This window comes from Amphibalanus amphitrite, unplaced genomic scaffold (genome assembly GCF_019059575.1).
Source record: "Amphibalanus amphitrite isolate SeventyFive unplaced genomic scaffold, NRLGWU_Aamphi_draft 000021F_arrow, whole genome shotgun sequence".
In the NCBI taxonomy this organism is placed as follows: domain Eukaryota; kingdom Metazoa; phylum Arthropoda; class Thecostraca; order Balanomorpha; family Balanidae; genus Amphibalanus; species Amphibalanus amphitrite.
The window spans coordinates 820,341-842,251 of record NW_024881517.1 but is presented as its reverse complement, the minus strand read 5'-3'; the positions used below and the strand labels follow the sequence as shown (position 1 = coordinate 842,251).

At 50.5% G+C, this 21,911-nt stretch overlaps 2 protein-coding genes across 3 annotated transcripts in view; both read left to right on the top strand.

Annotated features, from left to right (window-relative positions):
- LOC122390979 overlaps positions 1–16,520 on the top strand; it is a 37,096-nt gene extending 20,576 nt beyond the window's left edge. For both annotated transcript variants that reach the window (XM_043384476.1, XM_043384465.1), the window contains exons 4-6: positions 9,575–9,712; positions 14,050–14,169; positions 14,809–16,520. In XM_043384476.1, the coding sequence (XP_043240411.1) occupies positions 9,575–9,712; positions 14,050–14,169; positions 14,809–14,927 (377 nt within the window). In that variant the 3' untranslated portion in view covers positions 14,928–16,520. The remainder of the gene's footprint in view (positions 1–9,574; positions 9,713–14,049; positions 14,170–14,808) is intronic.
- Positions 16,521–17,913: 1,393 nt separating this feature from the next.
- Positions 17,914–20,178, top strand: LOC122390973 (cytochrome P450 2J4-like). The gene is made up of 2 exons (XM_043384451.1): positions 17,914–18,162; positions 18,749–20,178. Exons 1-2 carry the CDS (start codon positions 18,063–18,065, stop codon positions 20,122–20,124), a joined length of 1,476 nt encoding a protein of 491 aa, XP_043240386.1. The 5' UTR covers positions 17,914–18,062; the 3' UTR covers positions 20,125–20,178.
- The last annotated feature ends 1,733 nt before the right edge of the window (positions 20,179–21,911 follow it).

The following is a 21,911-nucleotide window of genomic DNA, read 5'->3' as shown; positions in this document are numbered from 1 at the left end:
CGCTACACCATTTTCAACTGGTCTGAGCCAACAGAGTGTCGTGACGGAATATGGCACGGGAATAAGCCATCCTTCGTCCTCACCCACCTGCCACCGCTTCGGATGAGTGAGTGTTGTGGCAGATTACCACTCTAATCGCTACAACCAGCGCGGTGATAACGTCAGCACTGCTGCCGAACAGGCTGGTAAGCTGCTACAGACCGCACGGTTCCCGGCACTCGAGCTGTAGGCCAATTAGAGAGATTGGAGCGGCCGGCCGCAGCCGTTTGGTGGGACGGGGAGGGACAGTGAGGGCCGGGTGGGGATGGTGGGGCTCCACGAACCATAAAATGGTGGCTAGGTGTGACCCAATCAATGGAGAGGTGGGCTTAATCTTATGGAAGCCTTAATTGCAATTAAAGTAAATTAAAGTATTATTATTGTAGTATTATTATAAAGTATTATTAAAGTATTATATTAATTGCAATTAAAGTAAATTGCAATTAATTGCAATTTACTAATGCAGACTTTTGTAGTCGGAAATTACATATACGAAGTAGCACCTGCACTAGAGTTGCAAAGTTTTCCCAATGGGCTGCTACCGGCACCGCCCCGCCCCACAAAAATTTTCTGGGATACCGGCATGCTACCACGCCCCAAGCAAAAAAAACCGCCAAATTACCGGCATACCAAAAAACCTGCATTCTTGATTCTGGCTTACCCCCTACATGAGATGCCACCTTTTGGCAATTTCAGTAGCTGCCCCACCCAGCAGCCACCCATTGTCGAACCAAACTACCAGCAGCCTGATGTTGGCTGAGTTCGCCCCACAAATAACACAATTTTGAAACTCAATTCCAGTCTACAGCTGTTAAAATATCACCTGTAATCAAAAAGGTATTGCCTACAAAAAGCATTAACACATTCATCAAAAAAGCAAGGACAAAAAGAACTTGAATTACTGAAATGTGTTTCTGAAGATTGCACAGTGAACAGCAATCACATTTACCACAAGCGTTCTTATTTTCCACATTCTCCTAAAATGTTGCAGGTACCAACCAAATAATGAACTATAGATAGTCACAAATCACAATATAAAAAAAAACTACAGATTCGGCCATGTTCCTAACTGAGGAAGCGAGATCAACATCAGCTTTTTCCTATCCGCCAAGGCCATCCTATCCGCCATGGCTTGCTGGCTCGTGAGTAAGATACGAATCATGTAAAAATATGTGTTAATAACTCACTTGTCCTGAGAAGTCACCAAATAATATGTATAAAAACGATATAATATCCTCCCCCATCTCAAACGCGGGAACAAACACAAGGTTATCAGATTTCGAAACAGATGCGCCATAACATAGTTTTTAAGTTTTAACCAGCTGATTAAAACACTGCAAAAAAGGTTTTAGGACTGCAAACTTCTGCCTCGTGAATGATTTTATTGATAAAAATCATCCAACACGATATTGAATTCCAATGGAATCAACACTGTGAGTGTTATTCACTACAAGAAAATTGATTTCTCTTGAGTGATTCCAGGCGCGCACACAGGATTTTTGAATGGGGGGGGGGGGGGCACGGCCTTCGAACTGGGCCCCCCATGCCGAAGGGCCCCCCCCCAAAAAAAAATACGGCCCACGGAGTTAAATTTCGGTTGGTTTGAAGCTTGACCTTTTGTCAATCCATGGTAAAACAATTAGTTCGGTACCAGCTTAATTTTCAAAACATTTATATTTTTACGCTAGCATGTTTTTTTTTCTCAAATGCCACTCAGAGCTGGTACATATACCTAATCATCTAATTTATTACGTAAAACATTTCATTAATAAACATTTTTGCAAGTCCCTCAGAAATCAGCCCCGGGCAGCGACTGACTGCCGGCCGGCCGACCGGCCCCGGGTGGCTAGAAGCAGGGGCCGGTCACTGTTTGGCCCGGATGTGTAGGAGCGGGAGCAGCACTCCTTAGTCCTTTTTCACGTATATTCGCAGATTTTTTTTAGGCACATGACATGAAATGTCATTATATCTGATACGATGCGGGATCACAGACTAGAGATCCAGCTCGTAACTTATATTTAATGTTTAACCGATGAATCAAATCAACAGGACTATGTACGATGCATGTCGGACACGTACCCAGAATTTCGCCCAAGAGGGGATCACCTGCTGGTCACCTGACCCCGGGCCCGCGAGTCACCCGGGGGCCCGGGGTCAGCTCAGGCAAGGATGTATCCAGGAGTCCAGGACCTTTCTATGGGAGGAGGGAGGCACGGTGGGTCCAGTCTCACTGGCAGACGGGTCTCTTTAAAACGGTCTTTGCAGGAGAAAATGCGGAAAATTGGCAAGTAAAAGTATCATTTATGCCCGAGGAGTGTGCCTTATGCACACTAATGCCTAATGTACATGGTATTTTACGAGCGAGCGAAGCGAGCGAGCTCCTCAGAGTCACCGGTGTGTGGCGCGCTCAGAGGTGCCAGTGAAAGACCGTCAGATGCGCTGGTGTTGGGTCCTCACAGGCGCCGTTGCGGGGTCTTAGGGCTTAGAGACACCGGTGGGGCCATCATTGGCATGTGTGTGGCCCTGCAAAATGGCCTGCAAGTGGAAAGTGGCCCTTCATAGGCTGGCAAGGACACTCAGAGGCTGGTAAGAGGCCCTCAGAGTCACTGGTACTTGGCCCTCAGAGGCGCCGGTGTGGGGACTCTCAGAGCCGCCGATGTAGGCCCTTAAGATGCGCTGGTGGGGGTCCCTTGGAGGTGGCGCGAGGGGCCTCGCAGTTGCCGTTGTGGGTGCCTTTAGAAACACTGGTGTGGGCCGTGTGTCTATCACAGAAGGATGTGGAGCCATAGCAGCCAATCCCTCGTTGGCCGTTACTAGGGCCCTGAGCGGCCGGCGAGGTCTCTCAGAAACCGGCATTGGGCCTTTATGAAGATAATTGTGGCTACATAGGAGCGAATAACGTCCCCCCACAAGCCCTGTGGTGTCCTTCAGAGTTGAAGTGCGGCCAGCGCGAACCCTCTGCTACCAACTGGCGCCGCAGGGCCCCTCGGTTTTGAAGGAACCCTAAACCCGAGAACGGGCACGTACCCCCTCGCTCCCTTGCTATGTCACTGAATCCAAGTGATCAGGGATCCTTTAGGTAATCAGGGGCGTTTCAGATGACCAGGGGTTTTCAATTGATCAGGGGTCCTCCAGGTGACCATGGGCCCCTCTGGTAACCAGGCCTTAAGGGGCCCTCAGATGACCTCAAAGGGCTCTCAGGTGGCCTTAAAGGGCCCTCAGATGGCCTCAAGTAACCAGGGACCCCATCAATAACCAGGGCCCCTCAGTAAAGGGGGGCCACTCAGGTAACTGTAGGAGTCCCGCAGATAACCAGGGGCGGCAAGGTTTCTCAGGTCCGTTTTTGACAAGGCTCTTATTGACTCAGGTGCGAGTCCTTTGCCATCAGCAGAGGGCCTTTTCAAGCCTTTTGAGGGCCGTTTAACGTCTCTTGAGTTCCCATTGAAGCCTTCTAAGGGCCCTTTGAGCAGTCGAGGGGCCTTTGAGGCCTTTTGAGGGCCTCTTGACGTCAGCTGAGGACCGTTGGACGCCAGCTGAGGACCGTTTTTGGGCCTTCTGATGGCCATTAGACGCCAATGGATGACCCTCTGACACCAACTGGGGCCCTCTGACACCAGCTAAGGGCCCTTTAAGTTTGACGCTAGCTCAGGGCCCTCTGACATCAGCTGGGGGCCCTCTGACGCTAGCTCAAGACCCTTTGAAGCTCTTTAAGGCCTTCTGAGGGCCCCTTGAGGTCTTCTAAGGGCCCCTTGAGGCTTTCTAAAGGCCCCTTGAGGCTTTTTGAGGGCCGCTTGACGCCAACTGAGGACCGCTGGACTTGCTGAGGACCGTTTGAGGCCTTCTGATGGCCATTTGGCGCCAGCTGAGGGCCATCTGGCACCAGCTGGGGGCCCTCTGACACCAGCTAAGGACCCTTTAGGGCCTTCGGAGAGCCGTTTGACGCAATGGCATGGCCCTCTGACGCCAGCTCAGGGACCTTTGACACCCTTTAAGGCCTTCTGACGTCCGTTTGACGTTAGCTGAGTGCCCTTTGAGGCCATCTGAGGGCCCTTTAAGGCCATCTGAGAGCCCTTTGAGGTCATCTGAGGACCCCTTAAGGCCATCTGGGGCCCTTCGAGGCCATCTGAGGGCCCTTTGACACCATTTAAGGGCCCTTTAACACCATTGATCTAAGGGCCCTTTGACACCAGATGAGGGCCCTATGACGCTAAGTGAGGGCCCTTTAAGGTCATCTGAGGGCCCTTCGAGACCATCTGAAGGCCTTTTGAGACCATCTGAGGGCTCTTTAAGGCAATTTGAGGGCCCTTTGTACACGGGCTTCGGTGGTCTAAGGATTAGTTAAAGGCCCATTTGAGGCGGCCTTCGGCCGCCTCAAATGGGCCCCTATTCCTTCGGCTGGGCCCCCCAACTCGAATGGGGGGGGCACGGGCCCGTGTGCCCCCCCTTGTGTGCGCCCTTGAGTGATTCAACCAAAAGGGCATATGAATAAATATTACGTCATCAGCTTAAATCCTTTCTTTAGGGGACAGAAGATCTTAAAAGTCAATCCTTGGTTGCCTTTGCGCCACATTGCGGCACTTTGTATTCATTTCCTCTGCATGTTGTGTTTTCTTGTAAAGATAAGACAAAATACCAGTTTAATTCATTTTCATTTCATTTTGGGACCAAAGTTAGGCTCAGGGCTACCTAACACCTGCCTTTTCAGTTGGATTTTCAGTGTCAAATTCTTTGTATTTAGAGTATCTCAGACCACATCTCAAGACTCGAGGCCAGTTTCCAAACAATGTGTTTTGTGTTGTTTTGATTCTGCCTTTTGCCTAGGGAATGTTGCCATGAACATTTATTTATTTTAGTTATTGTATTATGCCTATTACCTACCATTTAACTTACTAATTGGTTGTGCTTTTGCAACATGAATGAGTATTCTTTGTCTTCCTTTGATAGACCACAGTAGATTCTTGACAATTCTAATTAGAGCCAAACCTGTGAAATGCTGAGGTTCATGTGTTACCCCTACCCTTAGCAATGGAACTTCTAGCACAAAATGTATTTTGCAGTGGCTAAGATTGCTGTTATTACAATTCGATAGCCTCTTAGTGTCCAAAGTTTGAATCATATGCTGATAATTTTTTTTGTGCAAAATCAAAAATACCGGCATGCTACCGGCAAGACATGCCAGATACCACGAAAAAACCTGCGGTAGTGAAAAATTACCGGCATGCCGGTAGTGCGGTAGGGAAATTTTGCAACTCTAACCTGCACATTAATTGTTTTGGTCCGGGGAGGAGGTCTGCAGACAGTTGAAAACTGATAATAAATTCATGGCAAGATTGACGTCAACAAGTAACGCCGCCAGTCTTCTGCGAAAAAAGCATTCATTTGATAACCACACATATCGTCTCGATCACATACCTACTCAGGAAATGACCCACCTTCGTCCACCGGCAGTTGGATTTCAAACGGTTGATGTGCTTCTGTCAGGGTTCTGGCAAACAGCTCCACAGGGACGACAGAAACCGGCCAGGAGTTGGTGCCCTGGCGTGCATTTGCACAGAGCAGTGGCGTCAGTCGGTAAAGTTTCTATGGTACACGGCTAATGACGCTCCATCAGCCTAATGGGGAATCGGCAGCCGACGCCGCAGTACAGGCACCATGGTCTGTACCGACCGTGTCACGCTTTCAGTCCTGATTGGTGACCGTGAGCCGAACAGCCCTATGACTCTTTTAGGCCTGGAGGTAGTGTTGTACTAATGGTTGTCGGTATACACAGTGAGTAAATTCGTAGGTGTACTTACAAAGAGATCAATCCGTCAGTTATCAGCGAAGGAAACGTCACAACTCGCATTAGGATTGCTTCAGTAAGTGATCAAGAGTAGATAGGCTTGCAACATGTAGAAGTTGCACGTGTTGAACAATATAATTAGAGCCAAACCTGTGAAATGCTGAGGTTCATGTGTTACCCCTACCCTTAGCAATGGAACTTCTACCACAAAATGTATTTTGCAGTGGCTAAGATTGCTGTTATTACAATTCGATAGCCTCTTAGTGTCCAAAGTTTGAATCATATGCTGATAATTTTTTTTTGTGCAAAATCAAAAATACCGGCATGCTACCGGCAAGACATGCCAGATACCACGAAAAAACCTGCGGTAGTGAAAAATTACCGGCATGCCGGTAGTGCGGTAGGGAAATTTTGCAACTCTAACCTGCACATTAATTGTTTTGGTCCGGGGAGGAGGTCTGCAGACAGTTGAAAACTGATAATAAATTCATGGCAAGATTGACGTCAACAAGTAACGCCGCCAGTCTTCTGCGAAAAAAGCATTCATTTGATAACCACACATATCGTCTCGATCACATACCTACTCAGGAAATGACCCACCTTCGTCCACCGGCAGTTGGATTTCAAACGGTTGATGTGCTTCTGTCAGGGTTCTGGCAAACAGCTCCACAGGGACGACAGAAACCGGCCAGGAGTTGGTGCCCTGGCGTGCATTTGCACAGAGCAGTGGCGTCAGTCGGTAAAGTTTCTATGGTACACGGCTTATGACGCCCATCAGCCTAATGGGGAATCGGCAGCCGACGCCGCAGTACAGGCACCATGGTCTGTACCGACCGTGTCACGCTTTCAGTCCTGATTGGTGACCGTGAGCCGAACAGCCCTATGACTCTTTTAGGCCTAGAGGTAGTGTTGTACTAATGGTTGTCGGTATACACAGTGAGTAAATTCGTAGGTGTACTTACAAAGAGATCAATCCGTCAGTTATCAGCGAAGGAAACGTCACAACTCGCATTAGGATTGCTTCAGTAAGTGATCAAGAGTAGATAGGCTTGCAACATGTAGAAGTTGCACGTGTTGAACAATATCGGAAACTGTCATAAATGTGTTCGTCTTTGCAAACACATCATGGGTAGGACATGTGACGGTTGCGATGACAGGACGCGCCGCTGTCCGTGCGTTACCGCCGTGTGCCGGGCTGTCCATTGTTCCCCCACTGACGTCAAAGGTCACGACCGGAGCGACCCGAGGCTGGCACGGCGCCGGCCGCAGCGTGCCGGCGGGCCTGTGTGCACAGAGGACGACAGCAGGGGCTTCCTGTCCCCGTCAACATGCCATATTGATGGACTGGAAGCCAAAATGTCAGGTGCACCTGCCACCTTTGCCATGACATTTGCAAAAAAAAAAAGATTTATTCTGTTCGTTGTGTAGGGCTTCTACGCCTTCTTCCATCGTTCGCCATTCCCACTTCGGCTAGCCATTCTAATACCAACTTTAACTTTGTCTTTAAAAAATCCACCATCCAGTGTTGACCGTCGCAGTCCATCGCCGACGGGATTCCGTCCGCCGGTCCACTTAATATCATTCCCATTCCACACTCTGCACAGTCCACCGTCCACCACCATACGTCCACCACAGTCCACCGTCCACCACCATACGTCCACCACAGCCGCCCACCCCCGTTTTCCAGTCTTCCGTCTAATCCCCGCTGAGTTCGCCCGCAGCCGCTAAGTGGCCGGCCTTCTCGGCCCGTCGTTAATAATGCAGCAAAACGGGCGGTGGGGCCGCTCGGCGGGGCCTTCCGTCCGGAGGTGGCCCCCATTAGCCAGCTCTGCCCAGGACGCGGCGGCACACGAGCACGCTGAACGCTCGGTTTGTGAGCCAAACTGGGAACGTGCGAGCTACCTGCTGTCTCAGCGGTCAACTGCGTGTTTCCTTTAAATTAGTTCACCTGCAGATTAGGTGTGACGTAATTTTTACAGCCGGTAGCACGAGGCCACGCCAGCACGGAAAACGAAACTTGTTGACGCACAGTTGACAGGATGGGGGCATTGCATTGGGAGAATGAGACAAAGAAGACATGGGTCTACAGCTCGTTCACAAGGCGTCTGACTCAAGCTGCATGCACGTAAAGGTGACGTAACGTCCAAGGAACAAACTCTCTCATCTAAAATTACACGTTCCTTCGGGAATTCTTGATTAGGCACAGCAAACTTGGGCCTTAAAACATCGAATTACGCCTGTCTCTCGCTGGTATTGCAGAGGAAGTTGGAACATTGCGCAAAAATTAGACGGGTCGTTTCCATTACCTTCATTTGCAACAAAACTTTCGAGCCTCATATGGACGGTTCTCAGCGAGACTTTGGCATGTGCTCTGATACTGTAAAATGCATTTGGAGGGTGATGGAAATAAAATTGTAGGTAGGCTTTCTTTTCAGTTGCTTATTAGCTCCAATCTACAGCTGGTTTAACTGCGACAATGAGCGATACACTGTAAAAATGTCGGTTAACCCTCGCCGGCACAGGGGAGGGGGGTTGATGCAACCCCCCCTAAGGTTTTTCGCGAATAAATCGCGTAAAAAGCAGCGGATCGCGACAAAACTTTCAGTACCCTCGCATTGATCAATTTTACACCTACCCTGAAAATTTCATGACCCTGGCCCAAATGACCTTTGACCTGTGACCTCTTTTCCGAGACCATGTTTGGCCGGAATCGCGATTCGGAGTATGTCGGCTCGCATTAGCCGCGCGTTTGCAAGCTTTTCGTGGTTTCAAACGTTCAAACATGTGATTTGACGTTGCTCCCATACATTAGGGTGGGTGTCAAGGTCACCTGAAGGTCAGGTCAGGTCATTGACCTTTGGTGACCTCGGGTGACCTCGGTTCAATTTTTCGAGTTTTACATGTTTCTAGGCTAGTTTTTGGAGCTGAATTCGAATTTATCAACCATTTGAACATTTACGAAGTAGTTTTGGTGCCTTCGTAACATGTTACGAAGCTGTCAGAGGCGGTTGGCACGTATTACGAATACCCGTCACAACCCCTACCGGTTGACCTGACCTGACCTGACCCGACCTGGTCTAAATGCTTAAAGACATCATCTCTGATCAAAACTAACACGATATTCGTGATCAGCACCCCGGAAAACCACATAGCAGCCACATTTTACGACTTTCTAACAGGTCCCGATTTTCCCGCTTTCGGGTCATTGACCTGACCTGGAAGGTCACCCGATGACCTAGGACCTTAAAATTGGGTATCATTGGCTTCCTCTCGTGACGGGCAACACGCTCGTTTTTTCCGCAAAGCTCTAGCTCGATCAGGGGCCAAACGCGAGGGGGGGTCGTACCAACCCCCCCCCCCCTTGTGCCGTCGAAGGACGCAAAATGGCCTGTGCCGGCGAGGGTTAAAGCCACTGACCAATAGCCAGCAGTTAGGTGTTGTTATGACGGTACGACTTTGTCGAAATCGCCAGCGGGCTTATAGGGCCCAATGCTCGTTATCTGAACGCCGATGAACAATGCAGTGTTTTGCCACGGTAAAAAGGAGGTAATAAATGTTTTATGAATGGCGTATGTAAAGACGGATTTGTGCGTATGCCGTATATAAGGTGTATGATTCTGACACGGTGCGGGGTGCCTGAATATGATCTGTGTGAAAACTATGCAAAAACTCGTGTTCGTTAATTCCATTTCCACAGTTTATCGAGGAAGACGTCCAGTAAAAACGCCAACCACGTATTGGTCTCTTTTCCAGGGATGCAGAACCTGAGCATCTCGTGCGCGCTGGTGAGCCTGATCCTGCTGGTGGCCTCGGCCCTGGTCGGACTGTTTGGCGTGCTGCAGAAGCAGAACTCGGCTGTGCTCATCACCGGCTTCATGTACCTCATGGCAGGTCAGTCCGGGCCGGCAGCGGCGCGAGGGTCTGATGGAGCGGCAGTTGGCAGCTGTGAGCCGTAAGGGTCTTGTGGCAGGTCAGTCCTGGTCGTCTAATGCGCGAGGGTCTGCTAAAATTGGCACAACATGGGCCTGTCGTCTATGTACATTCAGTACGGGTGACAGATGACAGGTCAGTTGTGTGTCTGATGGCCGGTCAGTTGTGTGTCTGATGGCCGGTCAGTTGTGTGTCTAATGGCCGGTCAGTTGTGTGTCTGATGGCCGGTCAGCCCGGTCAGCCGTCGCTCGTCACCTCCGAAGGCATGTCCGTCCTGATGTGTATGTGTGTGGGTGTCTTGTGCGTCGGACGGTAGCTCACCGCGCACTAAGTGGGCGTCTGAGAAAGTCCTGTCACTCTGGTATGTTTGATGTTAATGATCGCCCGGTACTTGTATCGTGAACTTTGTCATCATCCGTAGTTACTTTCAAGTTTCAATGCAATCTTCCCTTTGACTATGCACCTTGCACAGTTATACAGCGTGATCATTGCTAAGCGTGATCCAGCATTCTTTAACCTTTAAGGTGGTACTAACCATCGCTTTGGAAGGAATGCTCACCCAGTGCGATGAGACATTCAAAATGCATATTTAATATCACTTTCGGGAAATAAATGTCGTCAGTATACGCGACACACATTCCTGTGGGAACCATGCGCTTAGAAACGAGGCAATCACAGTTAACGGCAGTAGGGGAAGGTGGGGTAAGACGGCCCAGCGGGGCAAGACGGACCACCAGCCCTCCCGGCTGAACCGCTGCTGGTATCTACTGCTTTATGCACTCACTATGTTTGTTTTCCTTCGTAACAATGGCCACCTTGAGCTCATGCTGCTAGGATGCATAGCTAGTTTTGAGTTATTGAGAAAAAATGTTGTTTTTCGTCAAACCGATCTAATATAAGAGGTCTACGGGTGATTCAATTACGGCGCCTTTCTTGCATGATTAGTTTCTATTTTGCACTTAACTGTGAAGAACAAAGTTATAAACTTAGTTATAGTCACACTTTAGGAAAGGCAAGGTTTTGCAATGTTGGGCTATTTGACATATACGTCATGATAATGACAGAATTTAGATTTGGGGCAAGACGGACCACTGTGGTCCATCTTACCCTGTGGTGGTCCATTGTACCCTGCATATGGAAAGTTCTTTTCCAAAACATTGACACAAGTTTAAAGTGACCATCCCACCTTAACATTAGTTTTGAGTTGAGATAGCCAAATTGGTGGCCATGGCCTGAAAATACCGGTTTGGGCACTCACAACATCGAAAAATGCTTTAATTCGGAGATATGGAATTTCAAACTTGCAGTTTTCGGATTCTAAGGGGCTAATGCATTGGTATGCCCCCTTAGAATTTGTGACGTCAGCGGAGGTCTAACAGTTTTTAAATCTTTTACTAAAACGTTTGGTAGCACGCGGTGGTATATGCTGCTTTGCGCGCAACAAATGCCGCACTTTCAAATAAAGTCGCTAGGAACAGCGGAGATCCCAAAAAGTAAACAAAAGTAAAAGTCTAATATCTTGAAAATCGGTGAATATTTTTCGATGAAATTTGGTACATATTCGTTTTCGCTCTTTCTGAACCGAGCGACATCACTTTCATGCCAATTCATTAACTTTTTTGAAGGTGGGAGGGTCCCTTTAAGTAAGCTAATTTTTCAGGAAGGAGTCTTTGTTGCATGTGAGCCATGCATCCAAGTGCTCAGTTAGCATGCATTCATGCCAAACGACAATCAACACACATGTTCCCAGCTTTTAGCTGCACTTCCATCACACATGAGTAAAGAATAAAGGCTCATTTTGTTATTTTACCATTCTGGTTACTTTTTCTTACAAGAGTACAGAGCAGAAGTGTAACACACATGAACGGATAGCAGGCACTGCTGGGTGGTCCGTCTTACCCCACGTTTTTTCTTGTCTGAGTTTTTGACATGTCCCTCTTTAAGAGCATCCACCACCTAGATGTCTTTAATTTGAAATTTAGTCTTTACACATATCAACAGAGGAAGGATTGAGCATTCCGAAGACTATAAATAATATGAATTACGAGAGCAGTGTAGCAAGATATGCGGCCTCAAACCTTAGCTGGTCCGTCTTACCCCACCTTCCCCTATGCATTATGTACGTAGGTGCTTGTGGTATTTAAGCTGACTTACAATTAACAAGAATCTCAAATTCATGACACTTCGTTCAAGCGTTTCACCAAAATGATTCTTATTCTCGAAAAAAGGAGAAAAGAACAGGAATGCACATGCATAGCTTTGTCCGTCCAGATCGTCTTCATGTAGGTATTAGGCTCTAACACTATACTTGAGAGCATTATCTTTGCGCACTAAATTTGGGCCAAAAGAGCGCTGAATGAGTTCTAAGGTCTAAATATAGCGGAGCAGCGCCGTTGGAAGCCGCTGCGCCCATCGCTGTTGTCCATTTTCAGAGCTCACAGAGGGTCGATAGAGTCGTTTTCGCCGGGCTCGGGAGACAGTCGGTGGGGTTGGCGGGGCTGGCGGGGGCAGGTGCGACCTTGCCGACGCCGGCGACCGGCTGGCACGGCGTGACACCCGGCTCACGGTCCCCTCCCCTCCCACGCGCGCGAGCCGCCACCGCAGGTCGATCACGGGTCGACACCGGCCGGCGGCCGCCACCAGTCCTTTATCGGAGTCATTAGCGGACGGACGGATGGCCGCGACTCGGTCCCGACGCCCGACATGTTCCGCTACTCCAACCCGCTCCTTCCTACCGACGACGGTCCGCCTCTTCCAGCGCGCACCTCTGAGGTGCCCGCTTCTGTGGCATCTCCAGCAGCATGGAACCCACAGCTCTGACAATGCAGCGCGCTGCCTGTCCGTCCAGCTCGGTTGCAGCCCCCAGTTCTGTGGGTCGCGGAACTGCGGACTCGGGCTGCCTGCTCCGCCCAGCTTGGTAGCACATCCATAGCTCTGCGGCCTGCTGGTCGCGGAACTGCGGGCTCATGCTGCCTGTTCCGCCCGGTGCGGCAGTGCATCTCCCCAGTTGCGCGGGTCGTGAGGCTGGGGGCTCGACATGGGGCGGTGACAAAGGATCGTCTGTCGTGGGTAGGCGATGTTTCATTTAAGAGGTAATGGAGCCGGCGTATGCGCGCGCCGACCTCCTCAGACGGCCGGTTCCTAGGACGGCGAAAATAGGAACGGGCAGTCTTCTAGAAGCCGCTCGTAATTCATAAATGACTGATGATGGGGATGCGAGGGTGCGCAGGGGGTGGGGTTTCTATCAAAAGCGTTGTAATGAGATGGCGACCAGCCAGCCGTTTTTTTTTTTTACCAACCTATGCCTTATTCGACGTGATATTTTACATTGAGAAAAATGTTTTACATTCGTAAAATTTGTAAGCTAATGATCACTTAAAGTCAGAATGCTCACCTGTCAGATCATCGGGCCAAATATAGCCGTTCAGTAGTGACAACAGGGCAGGCAATGACCGGGAACATTTTAGCAAGACGCAAGGACGACTAGCATTGTATGTATGTACGTATACATGAAGGCATGATATTCTCGTTATCAACATAGTGCAGCAGTAATTCTCTAAAGAGACGGAATTCAGAGGAGCCCCGATCGTTCTGAAGCCCCTGTGCGGGCCGGAGATTGGCTCCATCCGATGACAGCTGATTTGTGTGGCAGTTATGACAGTGTCAACGGTGTCGGGCCAGCACGTGCTGGCATCCTGCCACAGGTTCAGTTCACAGCGCCAGGTTCAGATCACTGGGAAGTAACAGCAGTCATTCGAACGTTAAACGCATACACACAAATATGTACCGTTTATGTACGCAAGCAAGTATCTACCACAATGAATGATCGCGGTAATGTTGCAATATTCAGACCGCATTAGTAGGTAGGTACCTATTGAGAAGCTGCGATATATGAAATGCATATCGAAAACATAGCACAACGAAGAGATGGACCCTGGGCCTGGTCAGAACCAGATGGTTTGACAAATCTGCCATTCTAGAATGTCGTTGCTGCCTAAAGATTTATTGAAATCATAAAATATCAACCATGCATGGTCTTATTAGACATAATTGAAAAAAGCTATTTGTTATTCGTTTGATGGCTTCAACCAATCATTACCTCCGAGGGCAATTGGAAGTTTTATTAGCTTTCGCTCGGACCTTGGCTTCAGGTATCACCGATTCAGGTATCACCGATTCAGGCTGCCACCTGCAACTGGTCATTTTACGACATTGAGTTAGCTCGGAAAGTGGCGGTTCCGGGGTCAGTTCGTTCCGATTTGGAGTGCCGTCAGCTAACCGACCACCGTCTGTTTCAGCCATTTTCTCCACCTTCAGCTTCTCAATAATTCACTTCAAGCGCAAAACGAAGCGCGACTGCGGGGTGCTGGACTCGCAGATCACGCACGAGTTTTACAACAGCCGCACGTTCCAGCCAGGTGAGCGGGCTGTGCGCCGCCGGTGTGGCGCGGCTGGTCCGGAGAGGTGCCATTTGTCTCAGCTCTGGGCCGGGGAGGGAGCCGGCCGCGCCGCCTGGTGAGGGGACCCGGCAGCTCGGAGAGGCCGACCGGGGCGCCGTCTGGCCTGCTCAGGTCGCCTGTGGTTAGTGGAACGCTTGTGGGATGAATTGATACAATTTACGATGCACGGACAACCTGATGCAACTTTTTTAACGTCAGGGCTTGCCGGGTAATGGGTTGAATAGAAACTTCTCTGTCAGTGTTCTGGCTCCCTCGAGCCGCCTGGATTTAGTACCGACGTTCCACTCAGCCGTAACAGTCGCACTGGGTCCGCCGCCCTCGGTCAGTTGACGATTATTAGCGATCGGCAATATTCGGCTCTGGTGGCCGACATTGCCCGTGTCCAAACGGACCGTTTTAGACCGGCTGTCCAGCGATCCGTTTGGTAGGTATATGACCGATATCGCCACAGACGAACGAGCACCGGCCGGGTCATGTGTTTACCGAACGGCAGTTGGATCAATACCGTGGGCGTTTGATTCACGATGATTCACTGTCTCGGTGAAATGCCAGGGGGTGAGCTGCTGCGTTTTAACAGCGCGCGCGTGTGTCCGGCAGGCTGGTCACTGCAGATCGGCTGGACGGGCGTCACCATCTGCCTCACGGCCAGCCTCTCTTGGATCCTGCTGGCCCGCTTCATGCGCTACACGCCTGGCTCGTCCCTGCTGAGCTACTGAGCTAACGAGCGCCCGACTCCTCCCTGCTGAGCTACTGAGCTAACGAGCGAGTCGCCTCGTCCCTGCTGAGCTACTGAGCGCCTGGCTCGCTACTGAGCGCCTGGCTCGTCCCTGCTGAGCTACTGAGCTAACGAGCGCCCGACTCCTCCCTGCTGAGCTACTGAGCTAACGAGCGCCCGACTCCTCCCTGCTGAGCTACTGAGCTAACGAGCGAGTCGGCTCGTCCCTGCTGAGCTACTGAGCGCGGGAGACCGGCTCTGAGAGACAGCTCAGGACCACAACACGGCGACGACAGGAGTGTCCCGGAGGACGTCAACTTTCGAGCCGGCAAACAACTCCAGATGAGCGGCCGTATCGACGTCAAACTCCAGACCGGCTCACTCATCTAACTCCCGAGTGACACTGGGTGTGCCAATTCGGCCTACTCGGAGCGATCTCGGAGTACGCGAAGATGCGCGCCCTCGAAGATACGGCTGCATACGGATCACCTGGCGTCCGTCGGCACGGGAGTTACCGAATTGGGGGCCGACGCTCGCATCTGATCCCGCCGATCGGGTCCCGGGGGAGGCTGACAGAGGCCCGATACGCTCCAAAGGCGGCAGGTAATGCCTCTCTGAGCCCGGTGCGGAGAGGAGGCTGCATGAATAGAACATGTGCCGGAGTCTCGGAGCGGCGAGCGGCGGCCGCGGGGGCGTGCCGTGCACTGCGCCCAGTTGGTTCAGTGAAAACACCGAAACGCTCCAGAAAGACGGGAGATGGACGGGTTGCGGACGTGGAACGAGAGCAGGAAAAGAGCGGACGAGTGGTTAGACCGGAGGTGACACGGGCGAGAGACTGGTGGGGCGGTGAAGTTGTGTAGGTAAGACGAGGCAGAGACCTTTTTTGAGGGAAAGCGACATCCTGCGTCGCTGTTTGACAACGTGTTGTCGGCGTTCAAAGGCTCCGTTTATCTATGAATGTCTTCTGTGATGAATTAGCAAATAGTGAGACAAGGAACCAATTCCAGCTGTTTGAAAAGGCGAACCTGAGTATTGCACTATCAGTCACAGTGCAATTGAGATAAGTTATGTCAATCGCCCTGACATAATGTCTGACTGAAGTGCTTTTAAGGTTCTAATATGCTGAATATGTTCGCTATCGAATATGTTCGATATTACCCAGGTGCTATGAGTATCTGTCTACCAAGGGATTGGTGTGGGATATATATGACCGCTATTATATAGCCCACAGCTATATACAGCCCCGACGCAGCTATAGCTGGCGAGAGAGGAATCAGCACATTTACCATCGACGTTCATGAAATAATCGGTGAACTTTTAAGTGCAATATTACACCGATTATGGAGAATTGGTAATATCTGGATTCTGACCCCGCCGTCTTCGCATGTTTTATTGCGTTCATTCATCGTCGTGTTGATGCCTATTCGATACCGCTGATTTGCTAACGCCTGTTTCGCCAAAAGGTAATGTTACGTGCATAATTCGTTAAATAGGTAAGCTAAGCATATCAGTCGCCTAAATATTGGTAGACTTGGGAAATACAATGCCTGGTGTTATGGTTTATTACCGTTAATGAAATTATCACAAAAAAAAATTAAAATTACCTTTGTTTTTTCACGAAATAGATCCCCTTTGAAAGAATGGGACCAAAAGTCGCCAGTGCCCCCCCCCCCTTAATTGAAGGTGTTCCGCCGCTACTGGCCATCAATGCCCAATGGTATACCCAGCACCAGACGAATTTTCCGGGATAAATAAGCCACTGCTTCCTCGCGACTTGCCGATTGCTTACATACATCAGAGCCAGGGCTAACATTAGGTACCTAATAGGTACCTAACATTAGGTACCTAATAACATTAGGTACCTAACATTAGGTACCTAATGTATGTACCTACAACTTTACGGAAACACACTGCACGGCGTCCCTATGTATAGTGGTAGCCCGCGCATGACTAGGGGAGGGGCTACAGAGTCCCTCTCCCGTTTTCTGCAAAATTATTAGCTTCTAAATCGCAGGATGCATCGAGACAAAACTTTCAGTAGCTTCGACTTCATCAAGTTAACACGTTGTGTTCAAAGAAAAGCTTCGTAGTTACCATGGGCCGATCGGAAATGTCATAGTGGCGTCGTAATGGGCCGATTTTGATGCAATACCAAGAGCCTATTAACTAGCACCAATTTCTTTGTATGAGAGGACTCACAATACTCAGGGTTATCAAACTGTTATGTCTGACTTTTAAAATGATACCACTTTAGGATCTTAGATAACATATACATTTTACAATCTCAAAAACTTTAATTTTGAAATGTTAACCAATAAATTTTTGACTTTTCGAGAAAAAAAAACGGACCATATGTGAGAATAGGTAGGTACACACCGATGACATAGGTACCTACCTACTGTAGAAGATTAAGCCCGATATTAAAAAAGACCAAATTATCCGCTTTTACATCTTATCGTAGCAAAAAATCACCATTTTCAATTCAACTTCACTTTTCAGTTCGTTCAAGACATCGTACACCATAACAAATAGCACCATCATGTTTCTGAGCTCAAACTGGATCTCATACCTACTCTTTTTTTGTGTGTGAAAAATATCAACTTCAAAATTTTACCTTTTTTATCTAATAGTGTCCTGACCTTCGCTATAGTTATGCAGCTGAAAATGGATTCGATGACACAGACGACACTTGTTTAAAATGTATGACTGAAATAGACCATGAAACATGAGTCACGTGACCCATATGTGAATTAAAATTTCCGTGACCTAGCATGACCATACGATGTATATGTACAAGCTCGGTACTTTCAGTGTATCTTAAGCACACATTCACCAAATGCCCTAAATGCCCCCCCCCCTCGGATCCGCCAGTGAGCCCAGCCAAAGGCCCAAGAACCACACTACTTGTCAGCTCTGTTATTTAACTGACCGACAGTTGTCCAGTTGACCGATATCGTACCCTGTTATCAGCTAACGTCCCCCGGAGCGCAGCCGGCGCGGCTCAGGGCCTCCGGACGGACGGCTCGGGACGGCCTCCGCCGAGAGGTTGTTTATCCGCCGTCCAGTTGCCAGCCCCCGATAGCCGCCGGTTGGACGTGTCCGTCCAGCGGCAGACTGCAGAGGGGCAGCGACCGACATGGCCGTGCCGCTGCTGCCGCTGCTGGGCCTCCTCCTGCTGGCCGTACTGCTGGTGTGGGGCTGGCGGACCACCAGACGACCGGCGTGGGCACCTCACGGTCAGTACTTTACCTACAGGGTCCACTGCTCAGGCCAACCGTTTCGTTGTTTCCGTCCTCAGGATAGTCAAACTCAAATCCTTCTCCTCCACGCCTCGACCCCCTGCTCCGGGCTGGACAGGCAACTTTATCCCATGCGGGAAGCTCCCAGTCCCAGAGGAGCAAACCTGTAGCCGGGTGTAGTGAGTGTTAGAGTGCTGGGTGTCCTGTGTCTTCTGGATGGGCTCAGCCCCGACGACTCACTATGGTGCCCGCCCAGACCAATGTCTCCCCCTAATTCCTGTCATCGTTCCGGCTCTGAAATGGTCTCGTCAGACCGAAAGAGCTTACCTTCCCCCCCCCCCCCCCAAAAAAAACTGCTGGCCGCACTGCTGGTCTAGGATGTCGGGCCACCAGACGGCTAGCGTAGGCACCTCACGGCCAGAGCCGGGCAAACGGAGAGGCCTGCACAGCTTAATTCCGAGCAGTGAGCGCAAACAACTGTATGGCTGATCGGTTGTCCCTCAGCAGTGCCATGGTGTCTGACAAAAGCTGCACTTGTCCAGCTTTAAACGTCTGATAAAAAGTCGCACTTGTGTATTTTCAGGCCCTCCCCTGTTGCCGTGGGTGGGCAGCGCGCTGTCGTTTGACGTCGGTCACGGCCACTGGTCGTACAGCCGCTGGGCGGAGCGGTACGGCGGCATCTACCACGTGCGGCTGGGGCCGCTGCACCAGGTGGTGCTCAGCAGGCCGGACCTGATCCGCGAGGCGTTCGGTCGCAGCGAGGTGGCCGGCCGGCCCGACACGGCCCTCTCCGAGTTCGTCGTGCGCCGCCAGGGCCTGGCCTTCTCGGAGGGAGCGCTGTGGCAGTACGCGCGGCGGCTCACCCTGCACCACCTGCGCAACTTCGGCATGGGCAAGTCCAGGATAGAGACCTACATCCACCATCAGATCAAAGGCTACATGGATCAGTTCCTGACGCCCAACATCGGAAGAGCCGTAGAAATTGATCAAACGCTCAACGTCGCGGTGGTCAACATCCTCTGGAAGCTGATGGCCTCGGAGGAGCTGGACATCACCGACCACAAGATCCAGAACATGATACAGGAGATGATGGAGGGCGTCAACTACGCGGCCAAGCTCGTCATACTGGATGTCTACCCGTGGCTGAGAGCGATCCTCCCAGAGTTCGTATTCAACAGGGCGAAAAAGGAAAGAGAATTCGGTGAGACGGTTCGTCAGGCATTTACGCCAGCTTTGGAGGAGCATCGAAAGGAGCTGAATGTGAACGGTGAGCCGCGGGACTACATGGAGGCCATGTTGCAAGAGCAGCACCACCACCCGGAGAGCATGACCGACTGGCACCTGCTCATGTGCCTCCGCGGCCTCTTCATCGCCGGCAACGACACGACGGCCAACACGCTGCGCTGGGCGCTGGGCTTCCTCTGCCAGCGGCCGGACGTGCAGCGCCGGCTGCAAGGCGAGCTGGACTCGGAGGTGGGCCGCCAGCGGCCGCCGACACTGGCCGACCGGCAGCGGCTGCCCTTCACCGAGGCCGTCATCCTGGAGACGCAGCGGCTGGCCAATGTGGCGCCGGTACTGGTGCCGCACCAGACCACGGCGCCCGTCACCGTGGGAGGCTACCACCTCCCGGCCGGAGTACAGGTGATCGGGAACGCCTACTCGGTGCACTGCAGCGCCGAACTCTTTCCCGAGCCGTTTCAGTTCCGGCCCGAGAGGTTCGTCGATGCGCAGGGACAGTTCAAGCCGGACAGAAACGTGATGCCGTTCTCAGTCGGCAAGCGGCAGTGTCTCGGGGAGGCGATGGCGCGTGCCGAGCTGTTCCTCTTTCTGACAGGACTCCTGCAGAACTTCTCGTTCGCCTGGCCGGAGGGAGAGACCCACGATTTCTTGGAGGATGTAAAAAATCCTTCATTCGTTCTGAAGCCGGCACCGTATAAGGTCGTGCCAAGTCAGCGCTGAGCCCAGCCAATTGTGATGTTTGTCTGCAAACGCCAATACACTGTTTGTATGAAATTCCTGGTGTTGTGTCATGTTTACCTCTAAAATATCTAAATCGAATCCTTGGGATAAAAACTTTCCATTCTCAGAATAGCTAAGAGGCTTATGCATTTTAACCCGCGCCCCACTGGGGTCTGCGTATAACACGCCCTACAGGGGGGGGGGGGGCACTTCGGAGCCCCCCCCCCCCCTCCTAACTCCGAAACTACTGGGCCGATCGTCAAAATTCAAACGGTGTCTGATAGCCCTGGAAAAACTGTCGAACGAAACCTAATTTCATTGACCTTGAGGCCAGCGATGACGTCACAGGTCAGGTCAAAGGAGAAATTATTAGCATTTTGGCTTGTTCACATTTTGGGCTCTGGCCGCCGTCTTACAAGTCAGATCAAGCTCATTTTTGGTTTACACACTCGTGAATAGATGCTTTAGATACCCTGAGGTTGCCAAACTTGTACCTACTTTGATTTTCAGGTCAGGGTAGAGATTGCAATCCCGGCATCGAGATCCCGGGATCCCGGTGGGATTTTAATTCCGATCCCGATTTCGAATGTTCACCAATCCCGGGATCCTGACAAAATCAGTTTTCCACCAAAAAAGGAATGCAGCCGCTGCATGAGTCATGTTTAAACTTTTAATAATACTGCGTGACATAAAGCAGAGAAACTATTTAGCTGACACCCCGTCTTGACAGACCACAGTCGACCGTGTTGGTAGCTCTTGGGGATCACTCACAGCGGATAAGCCGCTTAAATCCGTACGAAAAAGGTCCCCGAACGCCAAAAATTGCAGCATCAGTGCTGCAGCATCTTCATCAGGATCACGGATCATTCAGCGATTCCGACTTTTCCGTCCGTGACCGGAACAAAAGAGGTCATCAAGACAGTCGTTGAGCTCGTGTCGCAGAAAAATGTCACAGATGTCACGCAAGTGACGGCAGAGCTCACTGATTCAGACGTTGAAGACGGCAGAGTGGAGCTCTCCCAGTCAGTGACTCGGCCCTCAAGGCGACTTTGGAGCAAAGTCTGAGAGAACTTAGTGATGAAAGCGGAACCGGAAGGAGGTGAAGTGACCAAGCGACGTCTTGAAAACATTGTGGAATAGGGAGCTGCCAAATTTGGGCGTACACTGGTCGCGAGTTTTACAATAGACTGACCTACCAGCAATGGCTTAAAACTGGACATCTTTTATGTGCCCCATGTATGTTATGTGACTGCAGCCGTAAGTGGGCCTGGAGCCTGTGGTTGTTTCGTGCGTAATAAACAATAAACAATAAACTGTCGTGCTAACTACAAGTAGCTTAGACGCAGATTGAGTGAGGCGTAGAGGTGTCGGGACCCGTCTCAATGACGAGACAGTAAACGCACTGGTCGACGCACAGTTTTATAAAGGCCAAGTGGGAATAAATGCTAGTCAAATTGAAACGCTTTCTTCACAAATTCAATAGTTTTTAATGCAAAGGACATGGTCTAAGGATGGCTTTTGGTTGCCTCTTTGCCTCTTTGTTTGTGGTAGGCTTAAAAACGCAAAATCTGGCAGTAGGAAATCATTCATTACGATCTTTTGTGACAAGACCGGGATCCCGGGATCCCAGGATCCCGAAATAAAAACTTTCGGGATCCCGGGATTGGCAAAACGTTCCGGGATTGCAATCTCTAGGTCAGGGTCAGGTCATCACAGGTCACGGAAATATTTTATCATGCGTCGGTCACGTGACACATGTTTATGGTCCATTTAGGCCATAGCTTTCG

Bases quoted from the DNA above. Each gene is read 5' to 3' on its own strand.
- LOC122390973 (XM_043384451.1), top strand. From the start codon at position 18,063: ATGGCCGTGCCGCTGCTGCCGCTGCTGGGCCTCCTCCTGCTGGCCGTA. The intron at 18,163-18,748 runs GTCAGTACTTTA...GTGTATTTTCAG, and splicing joins ACCGGCGTGGGCACCTCACG to GCCCTCCCCTGTTGCCGTGG.